The sequence below is a fragment of the Charadrius vociferus genome, unplaced genomic scaffold, assembly GCF_000708025.1.
Source record: "Charadrius vociferus isolate BGI_N301 unplaced genomic scaffold, ASM70802v2 scaffold158, whole genome shotgun sequence".
Taxonomy (NCBI): Eukaryota; Metazoa; Chordata; class Aves; order Charadriiformes; family Charadriidae; genus Charadrius; species Charadrius vociferus.
Genome location: NW_009661372.1, coordinates 725,339 through 746,683, shown reverse-complemented (window position 1 = coordinate 746,683; position 21,345 = coordinate 725,339). Strand labels below are relative to the sequence as shown.

At 38.5% G+C, this 21,345-nt stretch overlaps 1 protein-coding gene across 1 annotated transcript; it reads right to left on the bottom strand.

The window, feature by feature from the left end:
- Positions 1-528: 528 nt before the first annotated feature.
- TNFAIP8 (tumor necrosis factor, alpha-induced protein 8) lies at positions 529-20,368 on the bottom strand. The gene is made up of 2 exons (XM_009893792.1): positions 20,344-20,368; positions 529-1,333 (listed from the first exon to the last, which is right to left on the bottom strand). Exon 2 carries the CDS (start codon positions 1,266-1,268, stop codon positions 768-770), a length of 501 nt encoding a protein of 166 aa, XP_009892094.1. The 5' UTR covers positions 1,269-1,333; positions 20,344-20,368; the 3' UTR covers positions 529-767.
- Between the last annotated feature and the right edge of the window lie 977 nt (positions 20,369-21,345).

Here is a 21,345-nt window from a genome sequence, read left to right as displayed (position 1 = left end):
CCTTATCACAGGCAGAGTTAAAATTAGGTACCGCAGGTAGTTTCTAGGGAATACTCTTCCCCAGTTAGGCTATTTTATTGTAGCTTATTCCTCAAATAATCCCCATATAATCAAAGGAAGCAAGCGTCTGTGCGGGTCTATAAGGATCTATACTTGGTAGCCTTGCAGACAGGAAGTTTTCACCGCTGAGCTGGAGGTGAAGAAGCCTGTTAAGACTCTGCGTGACAGAATCACTGATATTATTTAAAACTGAATGCTTCATAAGGGCAACACTAGGAAGCTGTGATCTGTGCAGAGAGCATAAAAGACTATAAATGAATCAAATATATATACTTTAAAAATAAGTCAAAGAAATTATAGAGTGTACCATCACCATGATAGTCTGTTACCAACACTACTGGACTCTGACAGTTTAGAAATAATTCTGTAAATCTATGAAAGATGTGGATTGTCTGACAGCATATTGTTTTATTTTGTATGTCTATCTTGCAAGACTCTCACTCTACTCAGACTGTTCTGTTTTATTGTCTTTATCCAGCTGTTTCCTTAGGCAAAGCACAGTAAAAAAAGTCATGTGCAGTCTTTCCTCCAGATGGACTGTGAATAGCAACAGATAGCTCATAATAAGTAATCAATTTAATAAAGGTACTTTGGAAATATTTGTCATAATGTAAAAAAACCTTTTTGCATGCTCCCTTATTCCTTCATAAATCAACAGTGTTCCATCTACAAATAATGCATAGGCAGTCAACTTCTAATACAAGTACTTATATGTTCCCCTCATCTAGCATTTTGTTGACACCATCACAAAGTTTCTGCAAATGGAGTTTATAAGGTCCAAAGGGATTGTATAAGGCAGCCAAAAATTCACAATCAGAGAAGTGATCAAACACATTGTTGACACGTCCATGTGACTTCGCAGTTAGGTGACGCTGAATGATTTCATGAAGTAGCTCTCTACAATCGTTTAACAGTTTGGACAAAAAATTCCTGTCAAAGGTATAATCCACCTGATGGAAACTGACCACGGTCTTAGCCAGCTGATGAACCTTCTTCTTGAATTTCTCCATCAATGCTATTTCATCCTGATTAAATTGGTTGTTCCTGTAGAGAATTGCCAATTTGAGGACTATTTTAATGAGGTTTTTGATGATTTTCTCTGCTTCCTTTTTATTTTGTGTATACTCCTTTGTCACTCTGTAGAGCTCATCTAAAACATCACTGCTTGTATCATCGATCAAAGTAGTTGCTATTGATTTGGACACCATTTTTCCAAGGATCTTCTTCTGGGCCTGAATGGCCAGACTTTTCGAGTTGAAGACATCTGTGGCCACTGAGGGAAGGAAAAAAACATAGGCAGTCAATATTTCATAAAAGACATACTGTGGACAGTTGAGGAATATTTCCATGTCTATCCATTCATATTAGTCTTACTATAGTCTTACTAACTGTTGCAAAAATAATTCAAACTTATGTATATATTTGCAGAAAACCTCATCTTTTCAATCCCTAAAGCTCCTTTGTCTTTAGGTTTATGGTCTTTTAGACTGCTTTACTTCTGAGAAAACAAAAAATGAGATAGAACTTGATCAAAAATGGTTTAAAATATCTATCTGTATGGATTGATGGGATTTTAAATTGAGGTGATAAACCTGCCCTATTTAACAGATGAGCCATAAGTCTGATCTGATTCTCATATTCATAATGAAACCTGAAACCATGACTATTGCAGTGGCATGACACTTACCACTGCTACTCAATTAGAGACAGTAATTCAATGAATTGACTACTGTAAAACTTTTTCCTGCTTAGCATTTTACACGATCAGTGAATTCATATCCCACACATCTATTATATTAATAGATCTATTTTATACATATATACAGATATATATAAAAAAATAATGCAAACACAAAAATCCTTTGTCAGCAAAAAATACTGAGATTCTTTGGATGCAAACTGAAGATGCTAGTTTTCAGAAAGAAAGCAAGTGTAGATTAACACTTCTATGTCCTATAATTAATGCAGAAACAGCCAAAAATGAAAAGTCTACGGATTGCCGTAACAGCTGCTAGCATAACCTTATAAAGAAATCCTACTGTGACGGATAAAGTAGATCCCAGAAAAGATTTCAACCTCCAGAACTACGCTTCCTTGCACCAATATACCAAATGACTGGTTTGTAATTTCTTCAAATACTTAAAAGACCCCAAACGCCTGACAACTATTTACACCACATTCCCTGTGCAGCACCTTCTCCATTGAGGAATATATGAATTCGTATTTCCAGGCTGAGTGGCCTGCGAGGCAGCAGACTTTACGCTGCAGCTTTCCTGGAGCCTCAGACGGGCTGAAGGAAAGCTTCATCTGTTTACATTTACTTCACATATGGAAGGTTTGCTTTGCAAACACAAGGCCTGGAAACATATTTTTTTTATTCTTTTAATGAAAACATAGACTCTGCAGGTGCCAAACAGTAAGTCCCTGAATTTGGAAAAGGTCTCCTCTTAACTGTTTGCATTTGGGCAGCTGGGTGTGTTCAGAGGCAGGGTGCCTCTGGGCTTCCAGCAAAAAGAAAGAACTTGTCCTTCAGGACATGTGAGAAGCAAATCTGTATTCTTTCTTCAGCAGTACCTTTGAGAAGCCTAGTAACAAGCTCCTTTTTTGTCATCTCAGAAACTTTCAAGTACGTTTGTTTCTTAAGACTTCCAGCACATACCTGTATCTTGTTTTGAAGCATGAAGTGTTTGAACGCATGTTTTAAAATCCTTACCTCATGAGGACACTCAAAAACCAAAGAACCCATTGTTAACTATCTTGGGCAAAGCACTCAAGATCACAAGACAGACATGTTTCTCAACCACAAAGATACAGGAAGACGTTAAAGATGCTAAGTAGTCAATCTGAACTGAAAGTATTTGATTCACTTTTTGTGTTTTTAAGTAAAAAACCTGCAACTGTCACTATTCAAATAAAACTAATTAAAGTATTTCAAAAGGTGGTCAAATATAGAACTCAAAGCCAATGCTTTGCAAAGATCTACAGATGAATGGTAGCTTTTTTCCTCCAAAACAGGAATATTGATTTTTCTTTCATAACTTTTATTTCTTGAAGCCTTCCTATTTGCTAAGTGTTCACAATGTCTCCTTTCTGACACTCCATAAAGATATATAGATGTTTCAAAGTATCTTCCATAAATTTTTACAGAACCTCCCCCCCCAATACAACATATACGATTTTAAAACGTTCTTCATCAAGATGCTGTAGGTATTCTTATAAAATGCCAACTATGTCACACAGAATACTCCACTGCAATTGAACAGAAATCCGTACAACCTGCTTCCAGCAAGTCCCACAAACACTCAGATGTGGTTATAACAATTTACACATAATAACCTGCAAAGTATCCAGTTCAAGAAACTGAAAACATGGCAGTTTTCTAAAAATTTTAGAGTTTTTAAACAAAAAAAACCCTTACATTGCGTAATTAAACATTTGACAACATGTAATTGCTCGACATGTAATTGCCATTGCTAAGCAAAACAGGAATCGCTCACTTACAGGAGCTGTTAAACTCTTAATGGGAATTCTCTAAAAGCTGTGCAAGTTTTGGGACTACCCAGTGTGGCCAATTTTCTATCTACTTTGTAAGACACTAGAAATCAGCTTCATTTTCCCTGTGCTATTCCATGGGTTCTAATTTAATTGCTAAATTCATAATTTTCATACTTCAGTACTTCAGTCAGTCCAAAAAGGAACTTGCAAACTCATTGTATTTTATAACCACAATTTTCCCTTATTACTGATGGCAGAAAGACCTAAAATGTATTTCACAGTCAATTGCTTAAGCAGTAAGATTATAGAGCTCCTTCAGACCAAACATACATCCATCCATCCTTAAAAAAATAGTAAAATTATTACTTACTTGTTCATCAAATGGAATTGCAATTGTCAATGCTGAGAGCCGAAAAAGAGGAAAAATACCCAAGGTGAAGACTGGCCTGAGGCTTATTTATTCAGCTAAATCCAGTGCACACGCTATCATGCGCTTTGAAAGGCTGTCAGAAGCTATCACAGAGTGAGTGTGGGTTTTTCCCCCTCACCCTAACAGCAGCTCTTCTCAGCTACCTTTCTCTCCTGCCTGCAGGGCTTCATTTTGCTTTGGCACCTCAGAACGCAAAAGTACATCGCAGTGGTTTCACTTCCTTGAAAAGAGCGCCGAAAGGAAATTGCAGTGCTGAGCAAGCAGTGCAACACCAATAGCCGTTACTGCTAACTGACAACTGGAACAATTAGCAGAAGGGGAGGGAGAAGAAAGGTCCTGTGACTCGAAAGGGCAGGGGACGTGTCAAGAAGAGGTTAAAACATTAACCCAGCATTTGCAAATGCAGATGCTTGCGTGTATGGGAGATACCCGATTCATGGGTCACAGGGTCAGCCGAGCATCCCCTTTCAAACCTCTGACTACAATTTCAGATGCCAGCACCTAAAAATAACCCCGCAAATCCACATATAGACAACTACTTACGGCAGCCTCATTTGCTTAGGGTTGACTGTATGTAGTCACCTTTTAAGAGCGATTACAGTAGGTGGCCAGGATGTATAAATCCCTAGCCACACCTGTTGTATGGACAGGTCTCATCCTTGCACTTTAAACTGAAATAGTACCATTTCTCTGGTGGCCTGCAGCAGATCCAGAATTTGGGGAGGGAATTCCATTAATTTTAAGCATCCCAGAGATAGCTTTTCCTCATGACTGCTCTTTATAGCTCCTCTTTCTTTCCTGTGCAGTTTTATACTTCACTTTTTAAAAGTGTATCATCAAAAAACACCTCTCTGAAATCAATGAGATGTCATTTTCTGTACAATCTATACAAATAAACATGATTATGTTCAGTAGAGCTGCCCCTCTGCAGAGGTGAGCAAGGAGACTTTCCAAGGGGAAAATCTCTCAGAGGAAATTCTGCCTCCATTACTTCAAAATTCACAGGATCTTAGGGGTAACAGGGACATCCGCAGAGTCTTCTAATTTATGACTCAGAGGAGCAAACAAGTTGCTAGTGACTGCCTCCTGTGAAAGCTGGGAGCTTATTAATTATGAAACTTCTTAATTTTAGCAACCAACAGTCTGTGTGACACTAGTATTATTTTTGTTAAAGTCGGTAAATATTCGACATGTAGCATTCTGGATGGGTTTTCCCCAAAATATATTACCTTACACAGTTTTTCCTTAGAACTGTGGTGGAAGTATAAACTTTCAGTGAAAATTTAGAATTGTGGGTTAATAAGCTCTCAGAAGACTGGTATAAAAGTACAAGAAGGCTACTACTTATGGCTGCAATGCTGACTTTCCCCCGACGTGAAAGCTACTACACCTCCCTCTGTATTGTGGCAAATACCTATTACCAAATACCCTGTTTCTCAACTCTGTTTAAACTAAAGAAAAAAAAAAAAGAAAAAAAAAGAAAAAAGAAAAAAGTAGTCTGTGGAAAGAAAAGATGAATCAGATGACTTCACTGCCTTAAATCATGGCAGACTGTTTTTTTCCACAAGATAAGAGTTGATGGTAGATTCAACATCACTCACAGTTGAGTGCATTTAATCTCATGTACACTGACAATGAATACTTCAGTCACTGAGTATTTTTAAGCTTGTTGTAATACAGAAGGACCAGAAAAAAAAGCATCCAGTAAAAACTTCCAGTGAACCATGTTAAATTCCATGGGCAAGTCAGGAGTGGAGCTTTGTGACACGAGTTGCATTTGTAGTGTACATACTTGGTATGTTGATACAACAGTCCCCGAGGAAGAGAGAATGTGGCTGTAAAGCCATGAATAACAACGCTGCTGCGGGAGACCCAGTTCTCCTTTAGTGATTGGCATACCAGGTACTGCACTAGTACCTGGTGAGCCTAATGTCCAAAAACGACAGGGTTTTTTGGGGCAAGGCACAATGGACACTTACACGGGATCAGGAGGAAAAAGACAGCACCGACTGAGCGCATTTAAAAGACTTTATCACATAGCTTTGACAATGTGGCAACCGATTTCCTGCCAGGCATCCTGTGCGGATGACTGTCTTTGCCTCTCTACAGACTGTGGGTGAGAGCTACAGGTAAAAAGCCCACACACACCGTGTGGATTGCATGTTCAGTCAGAGGGCCGACGTGAGAAAAGCATCATTTTCCCTGGAGGGAGGCAACTTGAAATCAAGCGGGATTGACAGCACGACACTCTCCGAGATATGTGACCATGAGTCATGCACCTCCAAAATCATGAGATCGTCTAGATATCAAGGGATAAAAAATTACTGAATTTTTACTTTTTCTTGTACCTTCTGCTTTCTGGGTCTTTACAGGGCTACCCTTGTTTTTAGGAATGATAAAGGCCAGAAACATGAAAAAAAATAAATACACCGAGGCATGTAAATATATGACTTCATGTATAAACACGACTTCAGTAAGGTAAAGCTCCAATGGTGATAAACTGCAAGAGCTAGCATCAGTGAACGAACAAGTCCTGAAGTACAAAACAGCCAGAAATAGAGTCATAAACCTGTTACCAGGGCTGTAACAATTTTCACAATGTACTTATTACGTGATGATAAGATTAAAACATGAGTGTTAGGACACAGACTATGAATTCTTCAGATACGAATAAGGTAAGCGGATTTTTCGAGCTGCCACCATGATCTACAGCTTCTTCTTAATAACCATCTGAGTGAGTGAGTCACAGTTTCAAAGAACTTTTTTTGGTGCCTTTTTTTTTTTTTTTTTTTTTTTTTCAAACGAAGAGTCAGTGTTGTGATTCTTATCTAAGTGCTTCAAAGTTTCCTGGGGGAAAGGTGTTTTGAATTTAAACTTTTAAAAAGTGCATATAAAGTCCTTGCAATGTTGAAATCATTCCAAAAATGCAGCAGTCCCCAGGCGGCCACCTCAGCATATTGGCCCATCTCTGCATTCGCAAGCGTTTGCTCACCTCTTGGCTTTTCAAAAGATGATGAAAACTGAAGCTTGTACCAGACATACAAGACCAGACAGCGCTCTGACAGCTTTCAATCTTCCACCTCAGACACTGGGACTGCAACTTCTAAGCTGGCTGATGGCAGGGGTGAGAAAAGACCAGGGCAGCCACGGAGTTTATTGAGAAAAGGACTGCAACTGGGCAGATAGCTTGGGCAAGCACCATCAGCCGGTGGAAAACCCAGAGGGCAAACAGCTAAGTGCAGAAGGAGAAAAAAAACCCAAAAAACAAGGGCCCTATACAGTACTTATTTCTTCCACATAGGTCTCTACTTTTTTGATTCAGGTACACAAGGTCCATATTTGAAGAGCAAATATTTTATTTGGCACCTTGGTTTTAAAAAGGGAGATTTATATATGAATATCAATTTTAACTAGGAAACAGTTTAAACAAAATTTTTCAATGCACACAAAGCATTCGTTCATACAGGTAAGTAACCTTTGCCTACATTTCTCTTAGGAGGTACAGTAAATTGTACTAAATTCTCACTCACCATAATCTTTACCAACTGAGCATACTATGAGAATATTAATTAGTCAAGCAACGTGTACTAATTTTAACGTTCATACTGGAAGACCTTCAAAAGAAAAAATCCCAATCTGAAGCCAAGCCTAATATATGGCAAATACTGCATGGGCAGGCTTACTGGATTTGGAAGTCAGCTCTGAGGCTGCAAGTCACTCTGAAGCAACAGTTAATCAAATAATTTTGGAAAAAAAATCTGGCTAATCAAGCATTTTTTGAAACATACAGTATGTCTAATCTGCATACTCATACTGAAAGTGAGCATACGTTCCGCAGAAGGAACACAGGAAAGACACAAGAAAAGCTAGCAAACACCATTGGGAACACTTTTTTTTTACTCAATAAAGTGCTGAAGAAGTCATTGTCAATAGGTTTGTGAAATGCATATGATATTGTTATATGCTTCCTGATTTTGCCATTTAATTCTAGCCTTAGTGTATTAAAATGTCCAAAATTTCACCAACAGCAAAAGATGACCCAATTTCTAGCTGCAAAAACAAAAACAAACCATGAAAAAGCAGAAAACAAAATACTTTTTTGATCAAGAGGTGGGAAGAATTGCCAAAAAAAGTACCTGGAGGTTAAGGCTGGGCAGTGCAGCAAGGAAAGATGCTATTTCCAACAAGAATGTGTGTGCAGAGTTTTGCAGTCCCATGAGAGCAGTCTGTGCCAACAAGTTATTCTGGTTTTACATGCCTGTGCTTCCCACAGCCACCCTGTGCATCACATGATACATATACTGTAGCTGATTTAGAAATTTAAAAAGCCTTCTTAAAAGCCCTTTTTCCTAGAGCCTCTGCATGGATTTTAATTAACAGTGCAACTTTAATAAGAAAAAAAAATCAGATTAACTTTGATGACTGCTCTCAGAGAAGTGCATTTTAAAATATGTTGGATATTAAACAGAGAAAATGACAGTCACACTGAGTAGGGTCATGAACTTAATTTGGTATTTCACTCCTTTGCCACCATTTGTTATCCTTACTGGAATGTAACAACAGGTGCTGTGATATTAAATATACAGCCTGTATATTTCAGCTGTTGGCCATTTTAGGGCTACATCAAGTTCCTCTGTATCTACCAGGTGTCCATGCACACTCAAGAATAATACTGCACAAATCTTTTCATAGGAAATAGGAAATAAAGTGTATCTTAGGTCATTCCTTCCAATCAAGCAAATCCAACTCAGGTACTGATTTTTTTTTTCCAGCTTTAGAAACACATAACAACAACAACAATAATAACAAGGCAACAGTGCCAAGCTCCCTAACCCAAGTAGCACTTCCAATAAAATAATCTGGCCATTACAATTGAATGTTTTACCAAAAGTTGAAGTTTAAAGAGGTATCCAACTGCTCTTACTACCATCCTGGCAAAAGGAATGTCTTCTCACAAAAAAAATTTAGCTGTAGGCACAGGACCTAGAGTATAACGGAAGAGTGTCTGGCTTGAACGCAGAAGGAGAAGCACTGAGACCAGCAGCCCTGGGGAACTTTGAATCCATTGGAGAGACTTAAATTTGACATGGGAGTGGGAAGTTGAGAGGAAATTAAGATATATGTGGCAAAAACACAATGAACGGGAAGGTTGAGACAAGATGGCAATCTGGCATGAGAAGAACAAGGAACTCGATTACAAGGACAAGGTAGCAACCTGGCTGTCAAACTGCGAAGGGCTATTTTTTGAATAGCATGTAAAGAAAGCCAGAGCAGAGGCTTCAGAAAGTTCAAATGACAAAGTTTTGTGAGTGATCTTACAACGGCTTTGAAAGTAGTTAATAATGTTTTTCCTGTATTTCTAGTTCTGGTTCTCTGTTCTTCTCCATGTTCATCTGTACACCACCCTGTCTGTTTCTTGCAGACAGGATGGGAGTCCCTCCATATCTCTCTTTCAGTGTAATATTGAAAAAAGGCTGGATTGCTAGCTTGCACTTTGTTTACATATATGACTCTTGTATCTTCCACTGGTTGCCCTGAGAAACTAAATGCCGCCTGCCTCACACACACATAATTTGATTTCTGTCTTCTTTCTAAAGAAACTTTTAAGCCACTCAAGATTGCCACAGCTACAGGCCAGGTACAGAAAAAAAAAAAAGCCGTAGCGATTCCCAAGGCTCTCAATTCTCAGGTCTCTGGTTAGTATAAACTTTTTTCAATCTCAACATTGAAATGCAGATTATAAAATACAAGAAAATATGCCATCTAAGAATTTTACTTATCAGATACTGGCAGTTCTTTAGGCCTGGCACACTAGTGACACCCTTCATCTCTTTTGCAGTTTTTTATTTTTCACTACCCGTTTTTCTGTTTTATAGCATGAAAGATAAATTTTCTGGCATTAAATGCATGGCTGTACATAGAATATATGCTTTTTCTGCTCTTCCACACCAATCACTCATGATACCTGTGATTATGCAGGACTACACTTGGTGGCTGTAGTGGTCTTTTCCATTGCCACTGCTAACATGCATTTCCCTTACTTCTTCCTCTTTCACAAAGAGCAAAATAAACCAACCCCTCAGTTTTAATTTTTTCTCCCAATATTTAGTAGCCACAGCCTGTTGCATCTGTATCCATCGTATAGCTACCAGGACTTGCATTCAGACTTCCAGCCATGAAATCAATGGTCGAGAGTATTTTCTGTCCCTCATTCCCTTACACCCTTGCTGTCAGTTCAGAACACGTTCCCCAAGACCCAAATGCACAGTCTGTCTTTCAGAGGCTTTGTTTGACTCCTGTTTGTTTCCACTTGGTTTGCTTTAATCCTGGCATCTCCAGTTCAAAACCAATGCTCAAAACAGCCTTAAAAGTATGCAAAGTATTTCTCTACATAACACTTACTGGAAAAAACAAAAACAAAACCAAACAACCCCCCCCAACACCTTTAGAATCTTTGACTTAACACCACCTAAACTCTCAAGCATAAACTAAGACTGTCAAAACACAGGTCCACCTCGCCACATATCTTAAGTTTGGTTTTGCTTTCATTAATGTAGTTAAATCCTAGCAGAATATAAAGCGTAAGAGAAAAATTAGGTCTTTAATACTGTTACCAACTTGTTCTACTGTAAAATTAAATCTTGTGATTAAACATCATCTGTGTAACACTGTCATTTTCTTTTATGTCAGGAAGCAGCATTATTTGGATACAGAAGTTTGATACCTAGCAAAGCACTAGCAATCCTATTTATTTTTACATGTTGCAAATATATTTACTGATTAAAACTAGACAGTCTCCAGAGGTCCCCTCCAGCCTCAACTGTTCCGTGATTCTGTAAAACCTGCATCTATTTTGTAGTTCACTCCTCAGGGCAAGGTGTAGGAGATTGAGTGCACTGTTTTTTACAGCTATTGACTACTGTAGAATTCAAATGTCCAGTGTCTTTGCTTTGCACTGGCATCAAATGGTATTTTTAAGTAGGCGTTGAACAGCACTGATCAGCTATGAAGAGATATTCACCACCAAGAAAGACTGTCATAGCTTGAAAGTTTCAGGTTTGTTACCCAAAAAGTAAGGAGCGAATGCAAATTTGAACCCAGAGAAGGAAAGGCCTCAAGTGGTGAAAATAAACACCATCAATGTAAATTTCAAATCAGTTAGGTTACATTTTTGCACTGAAATAAAAATGTCAACAGTTTCCCTTCATCTCACCGCGATGCTACTATCCTCTCCTCCCGTACTGCATGGCACTTTGTCGTGGCTTGTTACCTACCAGTCAACACCTAAATCCACCATAATTTACATCTCTTTCAATGGATTCCAATACCGACTGCTTGTTGCAAAGAAAGGTTAGTTTAAACATATATCCAGGACGGTGATGTCTTGCATCACAGACTTCTAAATCTCTAATGTCCAGCACTGAGGACAAGGCTAAGAGTTTGGTGAAGACACCTTATCACAGATGTAGACACCAGAGCCAAACTTTACTCTTACCCCTTCCTCAAATATCCACTATTTCTGTTCACAGCTGCTCAAAGTCATGATTCATTGTTTTAAGTTCTTTGTTAGTTTCTGAAGTAAAGTCTAAATCACTATTTCTCAGTGAATATTTTTAATATAAATGTTTTTAAGTTAATAGAAACATTTGTTCATTTTCTCTTTTGCAAGTAGGAAAAAATAGCCCTTGGACTCGCCAGTGTCATTTACTTGCTTTTGCTAATATTAAACCAAAATTTTCTTCTTTCTATAAATAAAACTATCTTTGTAGAATAGTTTGGTAAAGCGGACATAGTAAAAGCAAAAACAGATCTCATGAAAGCTTTAAGTTTTCAAACAAGGGAATTTCTGCATTTTTCACAGTGAAAGTTTCCTACGCACCTCAATGAAGTTTACTAAGTGGAAGCTTTTCTGTGCATGTACTAATTCAGGGCTTTCTTAGTTCCTGTATGAAGTTAAATGTAAACATGTTGCGATCAAGACTTGAGGGTATCACATTCTTAGGGGTCCACTGAAATCACAGGTCAGCTACCAATGCCTTAGAGAAACCTGCAAGTACAGACCTTCATGGACAGGTAAAATACATCTCAGAGTATGTCCCTGGATTTCAAATTACAAACCTTTCAAGGATAAATGCTCTCACGTAAATGAAATGCTAACTCCCACTTCACTGCAACTTATTCCCATTCCTGTAAACTGCCATCAGGAACAGGACTCTCTGCAGACACCCCAACATTTGTATATTGTATGTCAGACTGAAATGTAGGTTTCCCCTATTCCTATGCCAAACAGACTCTTTGATCTTTCATTACTAATCCGTATAGTTACAATTCAATTCAATAGGTGCAATTCAATACAATTGAATTCTGCTGAATTCAATCCTGAATTCAGCAGAAGGTAGGGAAAAATAAATTAATTTATACAGTGTATATTCAATCCTTTGCCCTGCTTCTGCTGAAACAGATCTGTGGTGAAGGTTTTGGATCCCAGTTCCCCAGACTGAATCCACCATGCCATGCAGAGGTGCAGGCTCTCCGCTTCTCACTGCTAACCAGTCGAGCACTAGAAATTAACCACAAAACTGAATTATGACAGGGAAGCAACCGATGAAACTGAATCAAACCACACCCCAACCCAGGCAGGAAATCTTATGAAGAAAAACAAAATTTATAAGAAAACATCCCAAAAGGATTAATGTCGGAAGAAGCTCTCAAAGGAGAGACTTCCCAGTTTCCCTCCTCATTGCTCAAAACAAGACTTGTGCCCAGCTGACAGCAGATTTAAGGCTTGGGCTTTTGCTTATGTTACGGTTAAAAGCACCAAGTTGCTGGCAGTTGCATTTGCACTGCTGATCCCACAATGTGTCCTGTTCAGTAGTCACAATGAAGATACGTCCACAAAAGAAAAAGCGTACACCTACAATTAAAAAAACGTAAGGAACTTGGCAAATCTACTGATGCAGGCAGAGAAAACATGAAAATCTATAGCTTCCCCCTTTCACACAGTAAAAAAAAAAAATGTTAATGTCAGTAGACATTAATGCAGAAACAGTCAGTTTAAGCACTCAAATCTCTTACAAACTTGTTTCTACTAACAGTACTACTACTAGGTACTACTGGATCTATGAAGTATCCACCCAATAAGCAAACACGCAAAATTAAACCTTAAACATTAAAAAAATCATTTTGTCTTTAAAGCCCTTATGAAATAGGTGAAAGTATTTTTAGCCTACTACTTCTTCTATTGTGTGATGTATGAAAAAAGAAAAACAGAAGTTGTTTCATAAAGTAGCATAAAAATCAGTAGCTCTTTCACACCTCTATGAAATGCTTTCCTCTTACCATATTTTGTAATCTAATTGTAATGAAAAAGATCAGTCCAGAAGGTTGAAATAACACCTGCAATATAATTTTCATTTGCTTTATTTATTATCCAAATATGTTTATAGAGACTCTAAATGCGAGGGCGGGGGGGGATGCAATTTGATTCTCAAAAAGCAGTATTTAAGAACCCTTATGAAACTGTCATGTTTAACAGAAGAGTTAACTAAATAATAAACCATTACTGGCAAAAGGAATGATGGGTGCTTTTGAATAAAAATTACAAATTACAATTAGTATTTGAGTGTTACATTTTCCTTATGTTAGCCCTGGCACATGTATTGCAAAATACTCATTATTCTTAGAAGCCATTAATTTAGCCTTTTGCTATACTTGGAAGTAATACTGATCAACAACACAGCCTTTCTGAATGTAGGTGCAAGGCCCTTCCCTTCCCCAGATACTTCCTTTGATTCTCCAGAGATTTACTGACTTTCGCTACCTGATCTCTAACCTGTCTCACTTATGACAGCACATTATTTTGCAAATTCCTCAAAGAAAATAACCTGAGGGTCTAAGAAGTATCATAACATAGCAAATGCCATCATCAACAGATAAATGGAAGGAAGACAGGGAAAATAAATCTCCAGTACAATAATCAATTCTGTAAGATGGAAGAGACTGGTAGAATTTGAAAACAAAATACTATCTTCCCATATGTGGAGTACTGTGTCCAGTTTTGGGCTCCCCAATATCTTTCCAAAAAAGGAGCTGACAAACTGAAGCAAATCCAGCAGACAGCCACCAAGATGGATACAGAGGACAGGCTGAGAGTGGTAGGTTTGCTAAACCTAAAGACTAATAGTTGACCTAACCTATGCATCTCACTTATTACTGAATAGTTACAAAGAAGACAGAGCGATGGTTGTCTTTAAAATACACAGCAAAAGCGCAAAGGGCAACAGACACAAGCATCAGCATGGAGAATTCTCATTAGGAGTGACCACCTTTATAGCAAAGGTGGTCAAATATTGGAATATGTTGCTAGGAATTGTGGGACCACCACTCTTGAAGACAATAGCAACTTGACTGGAAAGCAACCTCATTTAATTTTGAATTTGGATCCAACTTCAAAGCTGGCTCTGCCTTGAGGGGAAGGTTATGCCCAATGACCTCCAGAAGTTCCCTGCAGCCTTCGTTAATCTATGATTCTCTCTATTGACCGAATAGCTCAAGGGACTGTATCTTATTTGAAATTAAACACGTGAGTCTTGCCATTTGCTATGGATTAAAAGATTTGATTGCATAAGTATAATTATATTAATGGAATTTTCTCAAAGCAGTCTAGCATTCAACCCAACAATTGCAGCTAAATGATTAACCTGTTAAGAGTTTCAGCAATTCTCCGAAGTAACCTACCAGCTACAGCTAGTGCTTATCCAGTGGCCTCTGCTCAAATTACCACCTAGCTTCCTCATCTGCTCCAACAGCACAAGGAAGAGATTGCTAAATCCGTGCGGTACGAAGTGTTCTGCAGAAGAGGACTACTCCATATGGACTTCCAAATGTAGTATACAACAACAAACACCAGTTCAACACATTCAATCCTGAGCCTGCAGAAGAAGCAGCGAGAGTGGCCACCTAAACCATTCACAGATAGGTCATCTTAAAGGTTACCCCGATTTGGCCAGCAAAATAAAACCAACCATTCTTTCGATTTTTAAGGGGAGAGATGCAGAGCTGCTTAGAGTGTTATGGTTTAACAGCATTGTCAGTGCTCTTACTGAGAGATTCAAGTGACCACATCGAGATGGAGCTGCAGCAGCTGTACTACAAACCACAGCAGTTATATTCCTGTCCTCAAAGCCCTTTATCTGTTTCCTGTATCTTGCTTCATTAAATGTACAGGCCTCCAAACTCCATTAAAAATATCTAGCAGTGCTAACTTGCCAGTGTACCGTGGTCTTATTTCCTCCAAATTTCCCATTGTTCCTTCTTCATTAAGGTGTTAGCTTCTTGCTTTTCCGTCCACCCCCACTCTTTGCACCTCTGGCAACGCTTTCCCCATGCATATGCGATATAGTATTACAGTGTCCGGTTAGTAATAATTCTTGCTTACTTCCTTTTTTTCCTTCTTTCCTGTACTAAAGTGATATATTTTTCCTATAGCTTGTCCTATTAATCTTGGATTCTAATAATATATAGAAGAGATTACATGAAATGCCAAATTGTTAAGCATTGCTCTGATTTATAGAGCTGCATACATGATACGTATGACCCCACTAATCCTTTAATTCTCTTCATTAGCAGTAGGCAACTCATCTGTGGAATAAAAAAAAAAAAATCTTCAAATTGACTAATCTAGATCTCTACACATCCAGCAGGGCCAGACGATTCCTCCTGCTCCTGAACTGAACTTTTCAGACTACTGTCTCAACAGAAGGCCCCTGTTCCACTGGCCTTAATGTTTTATGGAGATTGTTGTTTTGAAAAGGGAGGGTAGGCTAAAAGCCTGTGAACCAAAGGAAGCCCACATTTTGTAGTCTTCGGGGTGAGAGCAGAACGTGGGTCTAATATGTGGGGGTAAGTACTAATTGCCTGTGCTGCTTCCCTGTGGCTTCATATGGAAAAATGAGCTCCACAAAAGAGAAGGGGACAATCTCTAACTTAGGCAGCTGTCAAAGCTACCACAATTCACACACAACCATTCAGATTTGGATCTAAAAGTGGACACTGAGACATCCCACTGCTGTTTAATCTTATGGTTTTCCTGCTGTTTATTCTAATTATGCCTGAAAACAGTCTGTAACTTTGAAAGTTAACATGAAATGGGACTGTCATCACCTGGTACATATTGCATTTATGTGTGGATAATGCTCTGCTTGCACAGTTTGGATCTCCCCGTTCATGTCATAAAAGCATAAAGGGTTCTAACAAATGCTATTTTTGGAGATAGTGCAATGGAGAATCATACATTAGAGACTCCCATCAATGTTTTGGATGAAGTAAGGAGCACAAGAGAGTGCAATTTTTTATGTAAACAAACACGATTCTACCCTGGAAAACCTTGACACAATGAGAGATGACTGCAAAATGTCAAAGCAAATCCGTGACTACTTATGGGAGGGAGTTCTGACTTCTCAAATCAGTGAGTGCTCTGTGATTTTATAACCCCTGTGTCTCTGTTCTGAGCTCTAAAAGGAACAAAACAGGTGAGCTCGTTCCTCAGTAATCTCATTTGGATTAAAAAATGCTAATTGTATCTAAAAAAGCTCTGAACACTTGTAGGAATGCAGAGATCTCTCCTGTGAAATGTGGTACTTAAAACTAACTATGATAAAGGTGCAATGCACGCTGTCACTGCTTCCGAGTTTGTAATACAATACCCATCATTTGATAGGCTATGTATTACATTCACTCTGATATCTGTTATTATTTTACTTTTCCTTTGAGACATTAGATTTATCTCCTGTTGTAAGGAATCCATTAACACCACAGTAATTTTAACTGGAATTGGCATGTATTTAAAAAGGTATATTCAGGATATATATTTTCAATATGACAGCATTAAGAACATTTCCTGCAGATTTCAGAAAGGAATTAAGTCAAATGACAGCCTGAAACCATTTGGTACCTTCTTTGGTACAGGACATGCCACCATGCAACACCAGATTGAAATTATGCCATGCAGTTAAATGCTATACTCTTCTTCTTGACGTTACCATGCTCTGTTTCATCCAAGGCAAAAATAACTGCAAGAAAACGTGCCAGGGTTATTTATATCGTGACAGTTGTTGGAATCTGTAAATGCAATACAGATTGATGCCATACACACACCAACACACACATGCACACACACAAATTTACCACAGCATTGTGGTGTGTAGATGAATACAAAGACTGTTCTAGTGTTACTAAGCAGCGTGACGGGAGAAAAAAAACAAAACTGTTTCATCTTACCATTCTAATAAGGACCATGCAGAAATCAAAGGCAGAAGCTGAAAAGCCCAGACACACTGCTGCATACCCTATATCCAGAAATTGGTACAAAATACAGTGAAGTAATGATTGTCTTATAGCATTGCCTTTTTACTCCCAGTCCCTGCTAAAACATTAAGATTTGACTCGAGGCCAAAGACTCTACCTTTATTCAATTAATTATAAAAAAGAAAACCTTCAGGAGTTTGCCATTTAAAAATGACCTTGATTTTGGGTTTCACTGTATATAATGGGTATAGTTCATTTTTACAGTAGTAAAATCTATGGTCTTTGATCTTGTTATCCAGATTTAAAAAAATAATCCTTATTAACCCATGAAATCTACTTTTGTAGACATCCCAATGTTCTCCAAACACTGCGATACACTTACATAAAGTAGCTGGAAGTGAAGTATTGCTCACTTCAGCATCAGATCATTGTCAGTACATGATGTCTGACCGTCCTTTTCATGCAGGCTGATCTTTGAACATATGGTCCAAAAGTCACACCTGGAAGCTGCAACTGAATGTTTCAGAGTTCCTTATATATCTCCTTCACTACCTCCTGGCTAGTGATGCTTCCCTGGCCACCTGAGCATCTCTGCTTTAAGGAAAACAGAAAAATTCTGCCTTTGCTTACAAACAATACTAGAATAATATTTTTTTTCTGTATTTTTCTCCTCCTCTCACTTTTTTGCATGTAGCGTATTAACTGCTATGCTTTTGTCGCCAGCTTTGGCCTTGAAATGTATACAATCTGGTAAAACAACTATTTTATAATTGTCCAAGTGTACCCTGTACCCCTTCCATAATCAGTCACAGACCTTTACCTACTAATTGCCTGACTGTACCTCATAATTTGAGGGTAAATCAGAATTTCTCTTTTAGAGTGACGTTCAGCCTTGCACCTAAAGGAAAAATTAACCACCACCCCTCTCTTTGGTAAACCACTTAAAAGATTATATATCCTCAGTGTGAAAAGCCTGAGCTTCAAATTCAGTTTGAAATTGTGAAGCATCAATTTTCTTTATGCAAAATGCAGTTTCTTGATTAAACAGAGCTAGTTAGTTGAAAGACTCTGAATGACTGCTTTATGCCACATACACTGAACCACTACAAATGCACAGGTATTTGACTGTATTTTTCAGTATTTTGATCAGTGATCTTTCATGCCATGTTCAGTCAGACTAGGCAAAGTAGTGTAAGAGCTGCAGTTCTACATATTCACCTGTTAATCCCAGTCTTTATTCACATACACACTAAACCCTCTTTTCTCATGCATCTCCTAAATTATTCCTTTACAGATGGGAGTATATTACCAGGAATACATTTACAGACCAACTGAAAAACTTTCTCAGTGGCATCTGTACCTCATCTTCCCACAATGGCTACTGTTTTTATTTTCCATTCTAACCTATTAAAATCACAGGACAGCAAAACCCAAATATTTTCCCAGCTAAAAATAACTAACCAAAAAGCTACCCTTTCTTTCCTATCTCAGCCACCTGCTCCAAATCCTTTTTTCAGCATGAAGATCCTAGGATCTCTAATTGTTTCAGAATAAATGCACAGAAAGGCAAAAATATTTTCAGAGGATTTTAAGAATCTGAGTCTTAGGTAAGAGAAGGTAAGAGGTAAGAGGTTTCTTTAAACAAGAAAATTTTCATTTCAAATATAGCCAACTTGCTAAAATTGTCTGGAGCTTCCTGCATGAAACCAGAGAATCTTTCACGCTATGGTATGCATGCTGAACTCTCCTGCTGTAAAACTGAGGGAGAATGTTCACATTGCCATGTTCTTTTTCAAACAGTTTCTGTAGAGAAATATTTTTTTCAGTTCTGCTTTTCAATAAATCCATCCTAAAGAATCTTCTTGGAAATAAAAGAAAAGCTGCCTTTTAGTTCATCTGTTCATTCAATGAGATGAAATAAGAAAAAAAGAAAACAGAAAGCATCATTGTAATTCTTATCAAAACACAGGTTATCGTGCTTTATTACTAACCAAGTTCTATCAGCATTATTAAGTTTGATACAGTCCAAACTGACTTTTCTGCAAATCAACAAAATATTCTTTTATGCAAGTAAGCAGATAGATGTCCCTGGTAATGTTATTCTTCAAGTGGGGGAAGTTGTACACTGTGTGAGGGGAAAACCATCTGAAATATTCTGAAAATGTCTTGTTTTCACCAAACACAAAACGCTTAGGTTGCCTTACTGCTTCCTTATCTGTTGGGTGTTTTTTTAATTATTTTTCTGATCCATACTGGATCTCTGTAAGTTTGAGTCTCCCTAAGGACTATTCATAACCATGAAACATCAATTCTGTTCTAAGAAATCCAGTGTATAACCCCACTACTGCCCTGTTCCCTCTTCTGTATAAATGCTCTTTTGTATATAGGCACTTTCAGGAAATTGCCCTCCTCCTCCCCCGCTTGCTCCCTACTGTCCTACCCTGGCTCGCTCCCCCTCCCAATCAACGCTAGTGAATAATTGTATTTTTGTTGGAGCACTTCCAGCTCCTCCACACGTTCCACTCTAGAAGGAGTAAATGAAACCCTGTAGCTTTGGCACACTCCTCTGCGCTTTGAATATACGCGAACACATGCATGCACACGCATGCATGCCCACTCATTCAGACAGGGAAGTAAGCGGCATCAAACTTATTCCCCAAATAATCCTTTCACTTCTCCCCCATGCAACTTCCTCTTTTGCTGAAAAATACAGTGCTTCCAAAGTAAAAAAAAAAAAAAAATAAAAATCTTCCTCTTTCGATATTCTGCTACCAGTGTTTTGAAACACCACTTCTTCCACTTATCAGTATTTCACACGCAGGGAAATTACCATTGCTGAGACAGACAGATATCCCTGGGTGCCAACACTTCGGTCATTTTATATCCAGCGAAATCAGCACAGCTTTGGATGATTTTGCCAAGGCTTTCTTCCCTCCCCTTTGGATACCCGAAAGCTAAAACGAGCAGAAACTCTCCTCCACACTCGCAAAAGCGGCGCTGGCAACACAAGTGTGCACATTTCCTCTCCTGTGAAAATAGTTAAAAAAACGTACCTTCCTTGGGTTCATCAGCCTCCGAACTCATGTTGTCAGCACAAGGCACTGGGGACCAGATTACAGCTGACGTGCGCACTGAGAAGCAGCCGCAAGTCAACTTCTCAAAAAAAAAGAAAAAGAAAAAAAAAAAAAGAAAAAGAGAGAGGGTTGGGATTTTAAGGGGAAAAGTCTATGAATTCAACAAATCACAACTAAGCTACTTGAAAATGATCCCGCCCCTTTCTCAGCGGCACACCAGCGACTGTCTGGAAAACCAGCACCTTCACAGAAATCCTCATTTTACTCGCCAGCAGTCGCCGTTTATGCATTTTATTCTCCCCAGACTGTAGGAAGGGTGGAGTTTCACTTGTTGCAGCTTGCCAACGTGGTATGAGAAAGCAAGCAGGGGAGACCAAAAAAGCCCTGAGTGCAGAGCAGCGTCTGATTGCGGTAACTGACAATCAGACTGGGGCTCTCTTAACTTGCAGGAAAATCTAACTTAAATCAATTATTTTTTAAGCCTAAATTGTACATTTCAACACCAGTTACTATCTGGAATTAGTTCTGTACCGTGCATAATTACACTGACTAATACAGGATGACTAAATACGTGCTTAAAAGATGACAAGCAGCAGCTTTCTTTCAGGTAGTTTAAGCTAAATAATGATTTTTCCTTTCGCTCATGCTCAGTGCATGGTGCCGTCTACTCTGAATGGAGCAATTCAACCTTCCTTCTTGGAAAAACGATCTGATTTCTTTGTGCTACAGACCCCCCTGTGTCCTAGAGAAGATAATTATTTTTAACTATTACGTGAAATTGTTTTACAGCACAGCAAGAGAACAGGGGTCTTTTGCAGCCACTGCCCAACTCGCCATGCATTATACAAGCCTTCAGATCAAAATTAGGGGGAATTACTTGGAAGCCTGTTTTCCAGTTGGCACAGACTCCAGTAAAATCACCATCAAAAGGAAACATCTTTTCCTACTTGCTCATTTACTGTATTTTTAGCACAGCGAACA